The 20,117-nt window shown below is 53.7% G+C and overlaps 1 protein-coding gene across 1 annotated transcript; it reads left to right on the top strand.

Moving 5' to 3' along the window:
* Positions 1 to 598: 598 nt before the first annotated feature.
* LOC127465855 (zinc finger and SCAN domain-containing protein 16-like) lies at positions 599 to 1,533 on the top strand (the record flags this gene model as incomplete). Its single annotated transcript, XM_051776384.1, has 2 exons — positions 599 to 837; positions 1,026 to 1,533. Coding segments are annotated over exons 1-2 (650 nt in total), but the record flags the coding sequence as incomplete, so codon positions are not given.
* Between the last annotated feature and the right edge of the window lie 18,584 nt (positions 1,534 to 20,117).

Raw genomic sequence — 20,117 nt, 5'->3', positions numbered from 1 at the left:
TACCCTCAGTATGGCCCAGTAACCCCCTCAGTGACCACCCAGTGTATCCCAGTGACCTTCCACTGCCCCCCAGTATGGCCCAGTGATCCTGCAGTGAGCACCCAGTAACCCCCAGTATGGCCCAGTAACCTGCCAGTGTCCCCCCATGTGTCCTGGTATCCCCCAGTAACTCCCCAGTGCCCCCCAGTGTGCCCCAGTTCCCCCCCAGTCCCTCCCAGTGCCCTCTCAGAGGGCCCCTGAGAGCCTGGTGAGGGGGGGCACGGAGAAGGGGAAGCCTGGACAGTGGGGACCCCTGGGATCCCCTAGGACAACAAAGTGGAGAACCTGGAGAGGGGGAATTTCTGGGAATGCAGCATCCCGAAGGCGAGAATCAGAGGAGAAGGGAGCCTTGGGACCCCCAACACTCCCAGCATCTCTAGGTAGAACCCCCAGCATCCCAGACAGCGGAGACTCTCTGAACCCTAGAGGGGGGAAACCAGAAAAGGGGAAATCTTAGGAGAATTTTTTTGGGCTCATCTTCATATTTTAGAGTATTTTTTAGGTGAATCTCAACTTTTTTCAGTTTAGGGGGGCAGGAGTCTTCTCACTCTTTCTTATAGGCTTTTGCCTGAATGTTGATGATTTGTGTTTTTCTGGGCTAAATCTTGGTGGTTTGGAGGTTTTTATGGTCACAGGATGCCCGGTGAGTTCTAGAGATGGACTTGGGCAGGAGGAACCCCCAAGCCAATGCACTCAGCCCTTGTTTTCCCCCCCATCAGGATCTGTCCTTCCCAAAGCTTGGTCGGATGGAGGAGGAGGCTGCGAGGAAGAGGAAGATGCCTTGGGCCCCCCAGGCAGGTGAGGAGGAAGTCAGTGTCCCTTTGGGCGGGTGTTGTGCTGGCTCTGTCAGCCCAGCATGGCCCCGGCTGCAGGACAACCCCGCTGGCGCCGCCGTCCTGCCGGGGCCGGAGTTGGGGGGATGTCCTTGGCCTTCCCTGTGGGCCGGAGGCAAATCCCCTGCCTGTCCTTCTTGCTTCCTGCCCCAGGCCCCGAGCTGAGGAGGGAGAGCGCGGAGGACAAATCCCCCCGTGAGAGCCTGGTGGGAGAGGCCGTTTTGAAGGGCTCCCTGGCGCAGGAAGGCAGCGGGGAGGAAAAGGGCCGGAGATCCCCCCACAGGAGGGGCTCCAAAGCCATCCCAGGGTGCTCTGAGGAGGAAAGAGCCAGCCTGTGCCGGGAAGGCGGCCGGAGCTTGAGGGGGAGCTCTGAGCTGGTGGTCCTTGAGCAGCCTCCCAGCAGGGAGAAGCCCTTTAAGTGCTTGGAATGTGGAAAGAGCTTCAGGCAGAGCTCCCATCTGATCCGACACCAGCACATTCACAGTGGGAAACGGCCCTACACGTGTGGGGAATGTGGGAAGAGGTTTCAGACCAGCTGGAATCTCCTCGTGCATGAGCGAACGCACACGGATGAGAGGCCCTTCCGCTGCACCGACTGCGGGAAGGGCTTCAAGCAGAACTCCCACCTTGTCACCCACTGGCGCATCCACACTGGGGAGAGGCCCTACAAGTGTGGGGAGTGTGGGAAGAGCTTCTCCCACAGCTCTAACTTGACCAGACACCAACGGACCCACCGGGGTAATAGAAGCCCTGTGAGTGCCCCAACTGTGGGAAGAGCTTCAGCCACTGCTTCCACCCCAAACTTACCCCCTTATGGGGAGGCAACCCCTGGAGTTCAAGGACTGTCAGTCCATCCCTTTCGACCAGAAATGGCCAGTCCCCTTTCCCAGGGGCAGCTTCTTCCAACAGGACCCTTCTTGGGGGGAGTGTGGAGATTCCTGCCTTGGCTGGGGACCCCCCAATGTCAGTGCTGGAGGTTGAGAGCAGAGATCTCCCCACCAGCGTTGATCTGGGGGAGTTCCATCCATCTCTAATTAAGAATTATTGCTTTTGTTTCAACAATTGCTTTAGTGTAGAGCACTGTCCTATCTTATCCTGTATTCCTGGTAGTTTTAGTGTTTCTGTTGTGCAGGAAATAATTCTGATGAAGATCTTTTGTCTGATCATTTGTAACCCTAAATAACTCATTTCTATCAATAGATCTGATTTGCCATCATTAAAACCTGGGGGACAAAAGTGTTTCAGTCACACCTCTCTATTTCCTCTAAATTTAAAATGTTGGCAAGATTCAAGGCTGAGATTGGATCCAGCAGCCCCCAGCACCCCACAGGAAGTTGGGAGCTCAGGAGAACCACTCCCTTTCCCAAAACCTGGTGCCAAAGACCCCCATGGGACCGCTGAACCCACCAGACCACCCTCCCTTTTCCACCCTTCTCCCTCTTCCTTCCACTTTTCCATGGTCCCCTCAATCCCCAGACCAACCAGGATCACTTTTGGGGTCCCAACCCCCACTTTTTCCCCCCCTCCCACCTCTTCCACATCATCCCCCTACTCCCCAGCCCCCTCATGCTCAGTTTGGGGGTCCCACCCTCACCTTCCACCACTCTTCTGACCTCTCCCACCCCTCTCCCATCATCCCCCAACCCTCAGTGCCCCTCCCCCTCCATTTTTTTGAGGTCCCACTCCCCTCCCCCTCAGTTTGGGGTCCCACCACCCCTTCTGTCCCCTCTGACCCCCCTTTTCCCACTGACCTCCCCCTTCCCACCACCCGCTCACCCGAGAGCTCCTCGCCCACAGACGGGGGGGCTCCCAGCACCACCAGTGCCCAGAGAAATCCTCCAGAAAAGGGGTTGGGTGGGGTCCTGGGTGGGCTTTGAGTGTTTTTGGGGGTCCTTGAGGGGCTGTGGGGAGGTTTTAGGGGGGTCCCAGCACCTCTTGGGGTGAGCTGGGTGCCTGTTGAGGGGCAGGTGCCCTCCCAAATGTCATTTTATTGTAGAATTCTTTCAACAGAAGAACCTAACTTGTCACATAAATAATGTTGACTCTAATTACAGTGCTGAAAAGTCCAGTTGATTTACACAGAATGAAAAGAAAAAACAAAACAAAAAAAAACCCCAAGCATGAATACCCTTGAGATCATATAAAAATGGCATACTTCATCTAAATTGTGTCCTTTTCTGTTTAAAATTGAAATTGGTCTAAAATAGGTTAATGTGATTTTAGGTAGTAATTTTAAATAATAATCTACAGCTACATTTCACATTACACATTTTCCCCATGTTTATATATTCTTCTTTTTTTTGAAGTATAAGTAAGCTGCAGTTTTGCAGCAGGAAATCTCCTCTACCACAGAGCTCTTTCAAGAGATCTTAAGCACAGCCTGGATCTCATGCTAAGGCTGAGGTTTTGGAAAGACATCTCCTATCACATCACATCCTCCTCTGTGACATCACAGCTCTCCTATGAAATCACAGCTCTCCTTTGACATCACATCCTCCTCTGTGACATCGCATGTCTCCTATGACAAAACATTCTCCTCTGTGACATCACAGCTCCCCGTGACATCACATCCTCCTCTGTGACATCACATCCTCCCTGTGACATCACAGCTCTCCTGATGCCTTCAAATCTTCAGCAAAAACCACTATTCAAACTACGAGCACTGCTCTTCTGTTCCCACTGAGCCAGTTGTAGGTGGCTGTGATTTAATAAAGCAGCAACAATGGGCCCAAACCCATGGTGTCCTTCAGATGCACCATGTCCTGAGCAGACTGCGTCCTGCTTGTCCTGCCCTGCTGCCTGCAGGACAACTTCCCCCTCGGCACACCCCCAGCCCCAGCCTTGTTTGGGAAGCTGAGCTCTGGCTGAGGCTTTCCCCAGGAGAAACCTCATTTGTCTCTCCTCAGGGCAGTCCCCCCAGCACCCAACCAGGATGGGGCACAGAATGAGTGGCCCCAGCTCTGCCTCCCCAGGGGTGTCCAGGCATCCCACGAGGAGTCTGCTGTTGCTGCATCACCACCTCCCCTCACCAGAATGGATTTGGAAGGCTTTCCAAGCACAGGGAGCCAGAGGGGACCAGAGGGAAACCTCAGGGCTCCCAGAGGGACTAGAGGACAAACAGGGAGTCTGGGTCACCACCCCCATGGCAGGGGATGGGCCTCCGCTGTCCCTCTCTTGCACTGGTAGCATGTTTCCATCTGTTCTGCCCTGGGGAAAAAGAAGTTTCCTTTGACTTGGAAGAGCTGATGAGCATCATCTTGTGATGCCCTGGGAGGGGATTAGTTTTGACGGAATCACCTACAGGAAAGTTTGGAGACCTCCCTCAGTGTGCCCTGTGCCGGTGCTGAGCACATGGAGGGAAACACACCAGGAGTCAGACGGCCCTGCCCAGAAGAACTGACTGCCTGAAGGAAGTTCTTGCATTTTCTCTTTTTTAAAACCCACTTCCTTCCTCAATATTGCCTCTGGCACGGGTGGCTGAGAAGGGATAAAACAGGAAAGAATCCAAGCCATCAGGGAAAGAGCCAGATGATGAAAGGGTGTTAGCTGCTGAGAATTTCTTTGGGAAGAAGTAGACTGTTAACTTGAGATGGAAATTTACAGTATACCATGGAACCTTATTCAAAGTCCAGCTGGAAAATACCTTCTTGTTAAGAGTGTGAAATAAATACTAAAGTGTCATCAACTATGTGCTTTTCTCTTTATTCCCAATCACTAATTAAAGAAACATAACTCAGAAGTGATCTCACTCTGTGCTCCAGTGACATTAATATTAGAACAATATTGTCACTGTCTACTGGTCTCTTGTGCTCCTCACTGGAAGGCACTTGGTGCACCCCTGGATATCCTGCTAATGAGGTAAAAAACTAACCCTTCTAAAGTTCCAGATTTTCCTCACCTGTTTGGAAACAGTTGGACAAACTGGACCAAGTTATTACTTAAAAGCCACCTACTGGATTTAGCATTAATTACTCCTTGTTTTAAGCGTAGAGGAAAAAAGCTCACACAACACAATCTCTGTGGACCCAACAGAGAAAACATCCCCAGGGTCTTGTTAGAGCACAAACCTGCAAACAGGGATGACAGGTCAGAGAATCACAGAATCATCAAGGTTGGAAGAGACCTTCCAGATCTTCTAGTCCAACTGTCAACCCAGCACCACCAGAATCACCCCTAAACCCCATCCCAAAGCACTACATCCAGATGCCACCTGAATGCTTCCAGAGACTCCACCACCTCCCTGAGCTACTTGTTCCAATGCCTGAGCACTCTCTCAGTGGAAAAAGGGTTTTTGAATATCTAATATGAACCTTACCTGATGCAATTTAAGGTCGTTTCCTCTCTTCCTGTCACTAAAGGCTTTGCAGAAGAGACCAACCCCCACCCCACTAAAACCTCCTTTCAGGTCATTGCAGAGAGCAATGAGGTCCCCCCTGAACCTCCCCTTCTCCAGACTCAACCAGCCCAGTTCCCTCAGCCGTCCCTCAGCAGACATGTTTTCCAGAGCCTTCCCCAGCTCCGTTCCCTTCTCTGGACACGCTCCAGCCCCTCAAGGGCCTTTTGGCACTGAGGGGCCAGAACTGGACACAGCACTCCAGGTGGGGCCTCCCCAGTGCCCAGCACAGAGGGGCAATCAGTTCTCTGCTCCTGCTGGCCACACTCTTCTCCACAAAGGCCACCATGCCCTTGGCCTTCTTGCCCCCCTGGGCACTCTCTGCCTCATATCCAGCCACTGTCAAGCAGCACCCCCAAGTCCCTTCCTGCTGAGCAGCTCTCCAGCCCCTCTGCCCCCAGCCTGGAGTGTTCCAGGGGGTTATTGGGATCCAAGTGCAGGACCTGACACTTGGCCTTCTTGATCCAGTCTGTCCAGATCCCTCTGCAGAGCCTTCCTGCCCTCCAGCACATCCACACTCACACCCAGATCAGTCAGTCTCCCAAACAGACCATAGTCTGACCACCAGCAGTCCAGGCTGTCAGTTCTTCCTCCACCCAGAATGGAAAACTCCATCATTTTGGGGTCTCTGTGCCCATCGACTCCGACCACCACATCCCCCACCAGTCACAGAATCATGGAATGGTTTGGGTTGGAAGGGACCTTAAAGAGCATCTCAGTCCAACCCCCTGCCATGGGCAGGGACACCTTCCACTAGACTCAGAGCTCAGAACCCCATCCAACCTGGCCTTGGACACTTCCAGGGATGGGGCAGACAGAACTTCTCTGAGCAACCTGTGCCAGGATCTCACTACCATCACAGTCCAGAAATTCTTCCTAATATCCCATCTAACCCTTCCCTTTCTCAGTGTGAAACCATTCCCCTTGTCCTGTCACTCCAGGCTCTTGTAAATAGTCTCTCTCCATCTTTCTTGTTGGCTCCCTTCAGGCACTGGAAGGCCACAATTAGGTCATCCCAAAGCCTTCTCTTCTCCAGCCTGAACAATTCTAATTCTCTCAGCCTTTCCTCACAGCAGAGCTGCTCCATCCCTCTGATCCCTTTGGTGGTCCCCTCTGGACTCGCTCCAACAGGTCCATGTCCTTCCTGTGCTGGAGCCCAGAGCTGGAGGCAGCTCTGCAGGGGTGACAACATTACAGCCCTGTGTGTTCCAACAAGGACACCGTGGAACCTCGTGGAACCAAGGGGTCATTGTGAAAATCCAAGGCTTCATGAAATCATAGGAACCCTGGAGGACTGTGGAACCTCATGGAACCAAGGGTTCATTGTGCCATGAAGGGCCTCATGGAACTAAGGGAGCCCTGAGACATTTTGGGCCCTCATAGAATCAGGGACCATTGTGACACTGAGGAACCTCAGGGACTCAAAGGTCACTGTGACAGTGCAGGGCCTCATGGAACCAAAGAATTCCTGGGACACTGTATTATCTCATGGAACCAAGGGGCCACTGTTTTATGTGGGACCTCCTAGAACCAAAGGAGTCCTGAGACATTCTGCAAACCCATGGAATCAAGGGTCCATTATCACACTGCAGAGCCTTACAAAGCCAAATGGACCCTGTGACTCTGTGGAACCTCATGGAATCCAGTGGCCGTTCCCACACTGTAAAACCTCAGGGATACTCTCAGGTTCCCATTATGAAAAGACACCTCTGCCCAAATTCAGCTGCAAAGGAGACCATGTGCCAAAGGCAGCAGTCCAGCTTTGATTTAACAGTAAATAGGAGGGAGAGAGAGAGAAAGAAATGGAAAGAGAGAGAGAAGAAGGGGGTGGTGCGAAGCCAGTGAGAGAGAGACAGAGATGAAGTAAATGTATCACACCATGGAGATCCCTGAGGCTCCCACCGGTCCTTCTTCACCCTGCTCTGCTCGGTGGAGGGTCCCCAAGTTGTGCTTCTGGGCTATCACTTTTATACAGCCCAAGCCCCGGGTATTCAGGGGGGTAGATGCTGTTCCCACAGCTTGGGCTGGCACATCTACAAGGACTTACTTCCTTTCCCACAGCTTACCACGGTGGGAATTTTGCCCACTGTGCTTCCAGTCTGCAGGTGGGAATCTTTGTCTGGATGGGTTCCTCAGACCTGTCTTACCAGCCCTGGCTTCCTGTTATGGTTGTCTGCTCTTTCCCACACTCTGCACAGTGCAATTCTGGCCTGGGGGCTATTTCCAAAGCTTCACCTCCCTTTAGGCCTTGGAATTAAAGGCCTTCCTGTTTGCCACCAGTGCTTATGTCTTGTGGTGCCTTATGGGATTTTCCTGCTTTGACAGTGTTTTGAGACAGTTCATTGTGCCCTTCAAGTCCTTCCATGTGCACACACACAGCAGTCTGACCAGTGTCTGGCCCTCCAAAGAACACAAGCCCTGATGATTTGTAGCTCCCACTCCAGTGGTTGGCACTTGGAGCTCCCTCCGTACCCAGAGCTCAGAGCTCCCTTGTGCCAGAAAGTTTAAAGAGATTGTGCCTCATTCTGCCAAGACAACCCTTGGAAAAAGTGTCCCTCTGTGTTTCCTGGGATCAGAGCACTCTATTGTCATCTTCCAAAACCTTGGAGAGGTCCCAGAGATCTCCCAGGAAGGAATTTGGGGCCTCAAGTACATGACCCGTATATAGAGGCTGAGGACTCAGGGGTCAGGGGTGCAAAGATTGAGGACAGTAGAGGAGTAGCCTGAGAGGTCTGGAAGGGGGATGTGAGAGCTGGTGGAGCTTTTCTTCCTGTCAGAAAACAGCCTAAGAAAGAAATAGTGCCAAGAAAAGCAGCTGGAGTCTGGATGAGCCCAAGGCTTTGTGTGTGCAGGAAGAGCCAGGGAGGACACAGAGATGTCAGTGCAGGAAGGTGCCAGCCAGGTGGGGCAGCCGGGGGGATGACGACAGCCTGCAGGGAAAGGGGCAGGGCATGGACACCGTAGGACAGCCTGGGCTGGAGAAGAGACAGGGATGGGGAGAAGCTGAAAGGCCCTGACACAGCCACCTTCTGCAGGCCTTTGGCTATGGCTACTGTCTGTGCCCCTGATGCCAGGAGGAGGGGAGTGCCCCTTGCAGCCCTGGGGCCTCATGGCCTCCTTGTCCCTGCTCAGCAGCCTGGCAGGTGCCACCCCATGGTCCTGCCCTTGCATTGCACATCCCACATCCCAGTGCCCCAGGAAGAGCCCTGAGGAATGAGGCAGGGACAGGATCTGCCTTCCCAGGAGCTGAGGGTCAGGCCTTGGCCCTTTGGATTAAGGAAACAAGTCAAGGTTTATTCATCATTAGAACCACCTTTGCCTTGTTGTCCATCCTTGTCATCACTGTCTGCAGTTTTCTGCTCTAACTGGAACCTGGGGACATGTTCTCAGTTGTGCCCCACTGTGAGACTCATTAGCACTACAAATAACTTTAGTGTTTCCATCTCACTTTGAGTTCTTGAAAAGTTGTTTGAACTTACTCTCAGGGACTGAGTCTCATGTACACAACATCAAACCTCCTGAGGGTCATGAAATGCCTGGGGCTGTTGCTGTGCTGCTGAGCTGGGCCGGGCTCCTGGCACACAGGGAGCTCCTGGCAAGCAAGAAGAGCTTCAAAGAGACAGCTCTGCTGGTGAGCAGCTCCTCTGCACAGCCCAGCAGGGCTGAGGGCACTGCCAGGCCAGCTCAGGGACACCAGCAGGGCACAGACAGAGCTTCAAGGGGCTCAGCACTGGCAGGATGGCTGAGAGCTCCCTGCAGGAGGAATCTTGGCAGGGCTGCACATGGTGAGTCTGTGGCTGCAGGGCAGTGCAGGGGCAGCTCCTGGAGGCATCTCCTAAAGCTGGCCCAGCCCCAGCTGATGGGATGGGTGAGCAGGGGCTGTTTTGGGGCACTTTGGAAGAGCTGTGAAGCCGGGGGTGCAGCCAGGGGTGCCCAGGGCTGTGGGGCAGAGCAGGGTCCTGCAGCCCAGGGTGCTGTGCTGGGCAGGGACTCTGCTGCCTGCCAGGGGCAGCTCTCAGCCGGCCCGGGGACCTGCTCCCAGGGCTGGGGCAGAAGGGCTGTGGGCAAGGAGCAAACCTGGCAGCTGAAGGAGGATCTTTTCCATGTCTCCCTGTTGCAGGGTCAGACCTGCTCACAGCTCCAGACCACTACACCACATTGAATGGAGAATTTTTTGCAAAACTCAGAAAAGACAGGGACTACAGGAAAGGAATTAGTCCTGAGGTGTGTTTCCTGCTTAGGCATTGTAGCACAGACATTGTTCTCTCAGTTCAGGAGGCTGCACTGAAATTCCAACTCTTTTACTCTCAGAGATGAATATTTCAGGCAGTCTCAAAAATGAGCACAGGACCCTGGGCAGTGCTGAGCCTTCCCTTGGGGGTGGGCACTCTCCTGTGCCAGCTCTTGGCTTCCCTGCAGGAGGGCTCCTGTCCTGCTCTGTCCAGCACAGCTGCACTTCTGGGCTGGAACAGGGGTCACTTCACAGAGCTGACCTTGGAAACAACATTGTCCTGCTCTCATCACTGCATTGTGGATGTAGTTTTCAATATTTGTTTGTGTGAAATCAAAGTGAATGCAGTACAAGGTAAAGAGCATGGCAGATGGGAAACAGGCTAAAGGACTCTGCAGCTCTCCTGGCTCTGCTTTTAACCACAGAGATTTGAGCCCTTTTGTCTCTTGTCTTTTCTAAAGATTCTTCAAATTTTTAGCAATAAAAATGGGAATTTTTACTCCTAAAAAGAACACCCTGAAGATTTAATGGTGGAACATATCTAACAGAAAAATTATTCTAAAGAGAATAGAAACCTCTGTTCTGCAGACCATACTCTTGTGAGTAGGGGGGTCAGAAATGGAACTTTTCTATTAAAGGTGGGTTACATCTGACATCTCTTGTGATCATCAGAGCTGTCACAAACCAGCTCCATGTCGCCACTGCAGCAGAGCAGAGCTGAGCCCTTGGCAGCACGTGGGCAGAATTCTTGCTGTTCACACCACTCTGAACCAGCTAAAGGGAAATACAAATGGTTTGGGGGGATTACTATGAAAGATGGAGTATCTTTGCTGAGAGGGGTATCTCCTAGTTGTTCTGTGTCTTTTCCTTTTCTGAATAGACCCTGTACTGAGGAACAGCAAATGTCCAACAGCAGCTCCCTCACCCAGTTCCTCCTCCTGGCATTCTCAGACAGGCGGGAGCTGCAGCTCCTGCACTTCTGGCTCTTCCTGGCCATCTCCCTGGCTGCCCTCCTGGCCAACGGCCTCATCCTCAGCGCCGTAGCCTGTGACCACCACCTGCACACCCCCATGGGCTTCTTCCTGCTCAACCTCTCCCTCACAGACCTGGGCTGCATCTGCACCACTGTCCCCAAAGCCATGCACAATTCCCTCTGGGACACCACAACCATCTCCTACACAGGATGTGCTGCACAGTTCTTTTTCTTTCTGTTCTTCATTTCATCAGAGTTTTATCTCCTCACCATCATGTGCTACGACCGCTACGTTGCCATCTGCAAACCCCTGCACTACGGGACCCTCCTGGGCAGCAGAGCTTGTGCCCACATGGCAGCAGCTGCCTGGGCCACTGGGTTTCTCTATTCTCTGCTGCACACAGCCAATACATTTTCCCTGCCCCTGTGCCAGGGCAATGCCCTGGGCCAGTTCTTCTGTGAAATCCCACACATCCTCAAGCTCTCCTGCTCTCACTCAGGCTACCTCAGGGAAATTGGCCTTCTCTCTTTTACTATCTCTTTAGGATTTGGTTGTTTTATTTTCATTGTTTTCTCCTATGTTCAGATCTTCAGGACTGTGCTGAGGATCCCCTCTCAGCAGGGACGGCACAAAGCCTTTTCCACGTGCCTCCCTCACCTGACCGTGGTCTCCCTGTTCCTCAGCACTGGCACATTTTCCAACCTCAAGCCCTCCTTCATCTCCTCCCCATCCCTGGATCTGGCACTATCAGTTCTGTACTCGGTGGTGCCTCCAGCACTGAACCCCTTCATTTACAGCCTGAAGAATCAGGAGCTCAAAGATGCCCTGAGGAAAATGATGACTGGATGCTTTTCAGGAGCAATAAAGTGCCTGTTTTCTGGTGTGTAGCATTCAGAATGGGACTCCTTTATGGTCCAGCCTTCCTGCTCAGGTTTTTCTTGCAGGTCATCATGTTCTTCTTGCAATAATTTCCTGTTCAGTGAAATATTATTATGCATCTGTCTTCTAATTTAGTGTCTACCCATTGAATTGGACCCAGAGATGTATAAATGATGAATTGTGCTCTCTGACTATTTAAACAAAATAAAGGACCCTGCAGTGCCTTCTTTGTCCAAGACCCTTCTTCTCAGATGTTCCTAAAGGACAGCACACTGCAGGACAGGGGGTATTTGCAAACGAGGAGGGGACAATAATCCCAGCCCAGCAGCACTGCCAGGGAGCAGCAGTGCTTGGTCTTTCCAGAGCTGCTCTCTTTCACTTCCACACTGTCCTCCTGAGCCCCTTTCTCGCTGTAAGGCCTGAGTGCTCTCTGAGCACAGTCCTGTGGGCTGGAAGCCCTTGGAGCACAGGCAGGGACAGGCCCTGGGAACTTGTGAAGCAAAACTGGGCTACTTTACAGCATCTCCAGGATGCTGTGGGATCTTCTGAGGGCAGGGCATGGACTGGGTCAATTCTTCTGTGACCTTGCTGCAGGGCCAGAACTCTCCTGCAGTGACACCATGACACTCCTGCTCTCTGCTTTCCAGGTTCCATTTTCAGATCCAGTCTTCCCCTCCTGTTCACAGGGACATCCTGGGAGTGCTTCAGAGCTGCCGTCCTGGGGCAGCTCCTGCCCAGCGTGGGCAGGCACAAGGTCTCTGCACCTGCTCCTCTCCCCTCCCCAGTGCCACTGTTTTCTGCAGCCTCCTCCTCCTTGCCCAGCACAGCCCTCCTGGCACAGGAGCAAAATGTGGGAAACTCTCTGGTCTGAGATCAGTTGTGCTGCCCAAGAACACGCTGACTCCAGAGGTGTCCAAGTGGGGCAGAGCCGGCGACTCCGGTCCGTGCGGCGGCGGGGGGGAGGCAGCGGCTCTGCTTGATTCCATGGAGTTCTGGGGAGGCACAGTGGCCCCTTGGTTCCAGGAGGGTCTGAAATGTCTCAGGGTTCCTTTTGTTCCAAAGAGACCCCGCATGTCACAATGGTCCCTTGGTTCCATGAGATTCCACAGTGTCCCTGCATTCCTTTGGTTCCATGAGGCCCTGCAGTGTCACGGTGCCACTTGATTCCGTGACTTTACAAAAATCAGAATGGCCCCTTGATTTAAGGCCAACTGCACATGGGGCTGCCTTAGGGGGAGTGTGGGCACCCAGACAAGGGAGTTGTCACCCCCCTGGACTCAGCCCTGGGGTCACCACATCTGGACTGGTCTGTCTGTCTGTGAGGTTCCCCATTCTGGAGCAATGAGGAAGAACTGGAGAGGGTCTAGAGGAGATCTGGCAGGATGGAGCTTTTCTCTGTATTGGAAATAGAATGAAATCTCCACAAAGAGAAGCATTTAAGGTTCAGAATGAAGGTGAGGAAAAAGAAATATCAGTGGGGACCCTTGTGCTGCAAGAGGTCACCCAGAGGGAGTCAGGATCAGCCCATGGTTTTGTGTTCCAGGGAACAGCCAGAGCTGGTGCAGAGACATCAGGGAGGGTCTAGAAATGCTGCTGGGAGGGGGTGGGAAAGCAGGAGGGGTGTGTGCAGCCTGCAAGGCCAGAGCAGCAGCAGGGCCAGGGCAGGACAGCCTGCAGGAGAGATGGCCAAGGGCTCTGGCAGGGCTGCAAGGCCCAAAGGCACCCAGGCCTTTGTCCCCTTGCCTCTGGCAGCTGCCTCTGCCACTCAGGCCACCACAAGCAACTTGCCTGGCAGGTTCTGCACTTGGTTTCTGCCTCGCCCCTCCCTCAGGAGCCTGGCAGGGGTTGCCCAGTTTTGGGCCTTTGTTGTTCCTCCCCCTCCCATCCCAGTGCCCCCCAAACAGCCCTGAGCCAGCCGGGAGGGACAGGATCTGCTGGGCCAGGGCCTGGGGCTCAGGCCTTGGCCTTTGTGCTCCACAAAACCAAGGCAGGCTTTGCTCAGCATTGCAGGGGCCTGCCCAGAGCCTTTGTCTGCCTGCACTCCTGGCCTCCAAGGAGCTGCTCCAAGGAGTCCCTGGGGAGGCTTTGGCAGTGCCTGCCCTCAGTGGGGCCCAGCAATGCTTCAAGGCACTTGCAGTTTGCCTTCTGACTTCTTCAGCAGCTGCTTCAATCTTCTCTCAGTACCTCAGGATCCTGGGCTGGGCTGCAAACACCCTGTGGGGCTCATCAGAATCCAGAAATCCCTCAGGATGTCTTTGTCTTCTTTTAATTGTCTTCAAGGCAATTTCAAAACAAGTCTACAAAATTTGTAATCTTTTTTTTATAATTCAATGATGGATAATTTTGTAGTTCAGAGGAGAGGTGATAGAGGTGTTCTCCAAGTGATCTTGATGCTGAGTGTCTCCTCAGGAGATCCACACTGACCCTGTATGATCAACCTTGCTCCTCACCCCCCAACCTCACCAGTTCTGACATGGCCCATCTTGGACTGACAGCTGATGCAACTCCAAACACACTGTGGGACCCATTAAAACATTGAAAAACAAATTATTTTTCTTTCTTTAATTGTCTTCAAGACATCAACAACTAATTAGAGTTGTTTTGTAGTTTAGCTAAGGAGGAAGATTTTAAAGTGGAAGTCATGAAAAATATATTTTTGATGAAAGAGAATGATTTCCACAGAGCCTTGGGATGCAACAGGGTCAGGATGCAAAGAATTTGGATCCAAATATAAGGGGGCAAAAGAGATTACTAGCATTTAATTATTGACCAGCTTTAAAGTTATCAAGTGGTTCAATAGCATTTGCTACAATTTTAACAGTGACTGAATTACAGATTCACAGTAACAACCTTCCCACCACAGTCAATTCACACCCACACCCAGGCAGAGATGTGTGCACACATCAAGAGCTGGGTGTGGGAAGGTCCCTCTCCTGGAATGGGCTCCTGAGGAATCCTTTATGCTGTGCAGTGAGAGGCAACTTGGAGCACAGGGTGACCTCCAATTAAATGCACTTGTGATGTATCAGAGTGTTTCCAGAACTGCTGGTCACAGTTTGCCCAAGCACAGAACAGAGGGAAGGGATTTGGAGAACTTGATTTTGTTCCAGTTCCTCTTGCCAGGAGGAGTTTGGATGGTTGAAATCTCTGACATTTCTAATGTGCTCCAAGGGAAATCTTGTGAGTCCTGATAGGCAAAGGGATGGTCTCTTGGTGCAGAGACGAGAGCTGGCCATCTTTCCTGTTCACAGCTGCTCCTGGCTGGCAGCTTGGAGCTGAAGGGGGATGGCCCTTAGGAACTCCCTGCAAAAAGAAACAAGGCACTTCTGGGAGCAGAGGAATCCTGGTTCAAAGAGCAGATTGACAGAATCCTTGCCTTTCCTCAGGATGCCTGATTAGGATCTCATCTTTCTCCTCCCAGACTGCCACACACAGGGATCATTGCAGCTCCCAAGTGCAGCTGCCCAGAGCATTTCCATGGATTTAGCACTGAGGAGTTTTCTCCATGGGGATCCTGTGCAGCTCAGAGATACTATGGCAGAGCTGTGCCCTTCTGGAGGGCACCTGCAGCCCTGCAGGACACCCAGGCAAACAGCTGAAGACCCTGAAGGTGCCTGGAGGGCACTTGGGCACTTGGCTCCCACAGACACATCCCCACAGCAGCACCCAAAGGGGTTGTGTCTGGACAGGAATCTGCCACCCCCAAGCCCCACAGTGGCTCAGAAAAGCCACTGGTGAGAACAAGGAGAGCCCAGGCAGCAGGGGATGGCAGTGAAATGCCACAGTGCTGCTGCCAAGGGAGGAGGGACACAGAGAGACAGCTGGAAATCAGGGCCTTGTCCTTGCCTGGGCTCTGGCTGCTGCAGGGCAATGCACAGCCCAGCCCCCGTGGGCCTGAGGGCACAGGCTCTGCTTAGGCTGGGAAAGGAGCCCAGGCAGGAGCTGCTCAGGGAAGGGGTCTGTGCCACAGGGACAGCAGGGAGGGGCCCCCATCCCCCTGCCCAGCCCTTGTGGCAGCAGCTGCCTCTCCCTGCCTGCCTGTCTCTGGGTGAGGAGCTGTTCCTGCCAGCAGCCCCTGCCTGTGCCCAGCTCAGCTCCCTGCCAGTGCTGCCAGAGCCATCCCCAGCCCAGTGCCCAGGGGCAGCTCTGCCTGGGCAGGGGCTGCAGAGCAGATCCCAAACAGCCTGAGGTGGCTGGGAAGGGGGAGGTGTTCTGGGGGGATGTGCTTCCTGAGAAGGGCCCCTGGAAATGGAGGAGGTGGAGCTGAAGCTGTGAGGAACCCTGAGCCTGCAGCTGAAGAGCCCTGCCCAGCCCTGCCCTGCCCTGAGGGGTCACTCCTTCCACCCACCCCTTCTCCCTGCAGGGCCATGGCAGCTCCTTGGCCGGGCTGAGAGCTGACCCTGGCAGGCAGCAGAGTCCCTGCCCAGCACACAGAGCCCTGGGGGCAGGACCCTGCTCTGCACCACAGCCCTGGGCACCCCTGGCTGCACCCCCACCTTCCCACCCCACAGCCAGCCCTGCCACAGGGAACCTTCTGGCCCTGGGCCTCTGATGGGGCAGCAGCAAGTCCTGCTCTGCAGCAGCTTCTCCTGCTGCACCCCAGCAAATCCAGCAGAGCCATCCTGACAGCTCCTGCCACTGCTGCCATTTGGCAGCTGGCAGAGGCACTTGCAGGAACTCACCTGCACTGCTCTGCAGCCACAGCCTGAGCGTGGCAAAGGGCTGGCAAGGTTCCTGCCCTGAGCAGCTCTGCCCTGTCCTCCCAGCCCAGGATCCCTTGAACCTCCTGCTCCCTTCTCCTCTCTGCCCTTGCTGCCTGCAGCTCCTGCCCTGCTCTGCCATATGGCCACTTCCCCTGCACTGCAGCAACTGGGAGAGTCCTGCTGAAAGTCCTAGAAGCTGTGGGATGTGGCAGCTTTAGGAGATGCCTCCAGGAAGGCAAGTTGAACTTTCCTACAGCCAGAGAATTCTTCTTTCAAATCCTGGGAATGTTTCTCCTGTAGTAAGAGCTCAGTCACCTCCCAGCCCAGGCTGCCTCCCATCTCTCTGCCTTCTCTCCTGTGCCCTGGGTGCTGCAGGCAGTGCCCTCAGCCCTGCTGGGCTGTGCAGAGGAGCTGCTCACCAGCAGAGCTGTCTCTTTGAAGCTCTTCTTGCTTGCCAGGAGCTCCCTGTGTGCCAGGAGCCCGACCCAGCTCAGCAGCACAGCAACAGCCCCAGGCATTTCATGACCCTTGGGAGGTTTGATGTTGTTTACATGAGACCGAGTCCCTGAAAGTAAGTTCAAACAGCCTCTCAAGAAGTCAGATTGAAACAATGAAGTTTCTCGTAGTGCTAATGAGTCTCACTGAGGGACACAACTGAGAACGTGTCCCCAGGTTCCAGTTAGAGCAGAAAACTGCAGACAGTGATGACAAGGATGGACAAGCAAGGGAAAGGTGGCTCTGATGCTGAAGAAACGTTGACTTGTTTCCTTAATCAAACAAGGCCAAGCCCTGCCCCCAGCCCCTGGGAAGGCAGATCCTGTCCCTGCCTCATTCCTCAGGGCTCTTCCTGGGGCACTGGGATGTGGGATGTGCAATGCAAGGGCAGGACCATGGGGTGGCACCTGCCAGGCTGCTGAGCAGGGACAAGGAGGCCATGAGGCCCCAGGGCTGCAAGGGGCACTCCCCTCCTCCTGGCATCAGGGGCACAGACAGTAGCCATAGCCAAAGGCCTGCAGAAGGTGGCTGTGTCAGGGCCTTTCAGCTTCTCCCCATCCCTGTCTCTTCTCCAGCCCAGGCTGTCCTACGGTGTCCATGCCCTGCCCCTTTCCCTGCAGGCTGTCGTCATCCCCCCGGCTGCCCCACCTGGCTGGCACCTTCCTGCACTGACATCTCTGTGTCCTCCCTGGCTCTTCCTGCACACACAAAGCCTTGGGCTCATCCAGACTCCAGCTGCTTTTCTTGGCACTATTTCTTTCTTAGGCTGTTTTCTGACAGGAAGAAAAGCTCCACCAGCTCTCACATCCCCCTTCCAGACCTCTCAGGCTACTCCTCTACTGTCCTCAATCTTTGCACCCCTGACCCCTGAGTCCTCAGCCTCTATATACGGGTCATGTACTTGAGGCCCCAAATTCCTTCCTGGGAGATCTCTGGGACCTCTCCAAGGTTTTGGAAGATGACAATAGAGTGCTCTGATCCCAGGAAACACAGAGGGACACTTTTTCCAAGGGTTGTCTTGGCAGAATGAGGCACAATCTCTTTAAACTTTCTGGCACAAGGGAGCTCTGAGCTCTGGGTACGGAGGGAGCTCCAAGTGCCAACCACTGGAGTGGGAGCTACAAATCATCAGGGCTTGTGTTCTTTGGAGGGCCAGACACTGGTCAGACTGCTGTGTGTGTGCACATGGAAGGACTTGAAGGGCACAATGAACTGTCTCAAAACACTGTCAAAGCAGGAAAATCCCATAAGGCACCACAAGACATAAGCACTGGTGGCAAAAAGGAAGGCCTTTAATTCCAAGGCCTAAAGGGAGGTGAAGCTTTGGAAGTAGCCCCCAGGACAGAATTGCATTGTGGAGACTGTGGGAAAGAGCAGACAGCCCCAAGAGGAAGCCAGGGTTGGTAAGGCAGGTCTGGGGAACCCATCCAGACAAAGATTCCCACCTGCAGACTGGAAGCACACCGGGCAAAACTCCCACCGTGGCAAGCTGTGGGAAAGGAAGCAAGTCCTTGTAGATGTGCCAGCCCAAGCTGTGGGAACAGCATCTACCCCCCTGAATACCCAGGGCTTGGGCTGTATAAAAGTGATAGCCCAGAAGCACAACTTGGGGACCCTCCACCGAGCAGAGCAGGGTGAAGAAGGACCGGTGGGAGCCTCAGGGATCTCCATGGTGTGATACATTTACTTCATCTCTGTCTCTCTCTCACTGGCTTCCCACCACCCCCTTCTCTCTCTCTCTTTATACTTCTTTCTGTCTTTCTCTCCCTCCTATTTACTGTTAAATCAAAGCTGGACTGCTGACTTTGGCACATGGTCTCCTTTGCAGCTGAATTTGGGCAGAGGCATCTTTTAATAATGGGAACCTGAGAGTATCCATGAGGTTTTACAGTGTGGGAATGGCCACTGGATTCCATGAGGTTCCACAGAGTCTCAGGGTCCATTTGGCTCCGTAAGGCTCTGTAGGGTGATAATGGACCCTTGATTCCATGGGTTTGCAAAATGTCTCAGGACTCCTTTAGTTCAAGGAGGCCCCACATATCACAGTGGCCCCTTGGTTCCACGCGATTCCACAGTGTCCCAGGAATCCTTTGGTTCCATGAGCCCTGCAGTGTCACAATGGCCCCTTGGTTCCATGAGGTTCCACAGTGTCCCAGGGTTCCTTTGGCTCCAGAAGGCCCTACAGTGTCACAGTGTCCCCTTTACTCCAGGAGGTTCCACAGTGTCCTTGCTGGAACACACAGGGCTGTAATGTTGTCACCCCTGCAGAGCTGCCTCCAGCTCTGGGCTCCAGCACAGGAAGGACATGGACCTGTTGGAGTGAGTCCAGAGGAGAACACCAAAGGGATCAGAGGGATGGAGCAGCTCTGCTGTGAGGAAAGGCTGAGAGAATTGGGATTGTTCAGACTGGAGAAGAGAAGGCTTTGGGGTGACCTAATTGTGGCCTTCCAGTGCCTGAAGGGACCCAACAAGAAAGATGGAAAGAGACTTTGGACAAGGGCCTGGAGTGACAGGACAAGGGGAATGGTTTCACACTGAGAAAGGGAAGGGTTAGATGGGATTAGAGGAATATCTTGACTGTGATGGTAGTGAGATCCTGGCACAGGTTGCTCAGAGAAGTTCTGGCTGCCCCATCCCTGGAAGTGTTCACAACAAGGTTGGATGGGGCTCTGAGCTCTGAGTCTAGTGGAAGGTATCCCTGCCCATGGCAGGGGGTTGGACTGAGATGCTCTTTAAGGTCCCTTCCAACCCAAACCATTCCATGATTCTGTGACTGGTGGGGGATGTGGTGGTCGGAGCCGACGGGCACAGAGACCCCAAAATGGTGGAGTTTTCCATTCTGGGTGGAGGAAGGAGGGGGCAGCAGAACTGACAGCCTGGACTACTGGTGGTCAGACTTTGTCCTGTTTGGGAGACTGACTGATCTGGGTGTGAGTGTGGATGTGCTGGAGGGCAGGAAGGCTCTGCAGAGGGATCTGGACAGGCTGGATCAATAAGGTCAAGTGTCAGGGCCTGCCCTTGGGTCCCAACAACCCCCTGGAACGCTCCAGGCTGGGGGCAGAGGGGCTGGAGAGTTGCTCAGCAGGAAGGGACTTGGAGGTGTTGCTTGACAGTGGCTGGATATGAGGCAGAGAGTGCCCAGGGGGGCAAGAAGGCCAAGGGCATGGTGGCCTTTGTGGAGAAGAGTGTGGCCAGCAGGAGCAGAGAACTGATTGCCCCTCTGTGCTGGGCACTGGGGAGGCCCCACCTGGAGTGCTGTGTCCAGTTCTGGGCCCTCAGTGCCAAAAGGCCCTTGAGGGGCTGGAGCGTGTCCAGAGAAGGGAACGGAGCTGGGGAAGGCTCTGGAAAACATGTCTGCTGAGGGACGGCTGAGGGAACTGGGCTGGTTGAGTCTGGAGAAGGGGAGGCTCAGGGGGGACCTCATTGCTCTCTGCAATGACCTGAAAGGAGGTTTTAGTGGGGTGGGGGTCGGTCTCTTCTGCAAAGCCTTTAGTGAGAGGAAGAGAGGAAACGGCCTCAAATTGCATCAGGCAAGGTTCATATTAGACATTCAAAAACCCTTTTTCCACT

Source organism: Manacus candei, unplaced genomic scaffold (genome assembly GCF_025592945.1).
Source record: "Manacus candei isolate 608988 ecotype Guabito, Panama unplaced genomic scaffold, ASM2559294v1 h1tg000510l, whole genome shotgun sequence".
Classification (NCBI taxonomy): domain Eukaryota; kingdom Metazoa; phylum Chordata; class Aves; order Passeriformes; family Pipridae; genus Manacus; species Manacus candei.
Note: the sequence above shows the minus strand (reverse complement) of the source record. Positions and strands in the feature narration are given on the sequence as shown.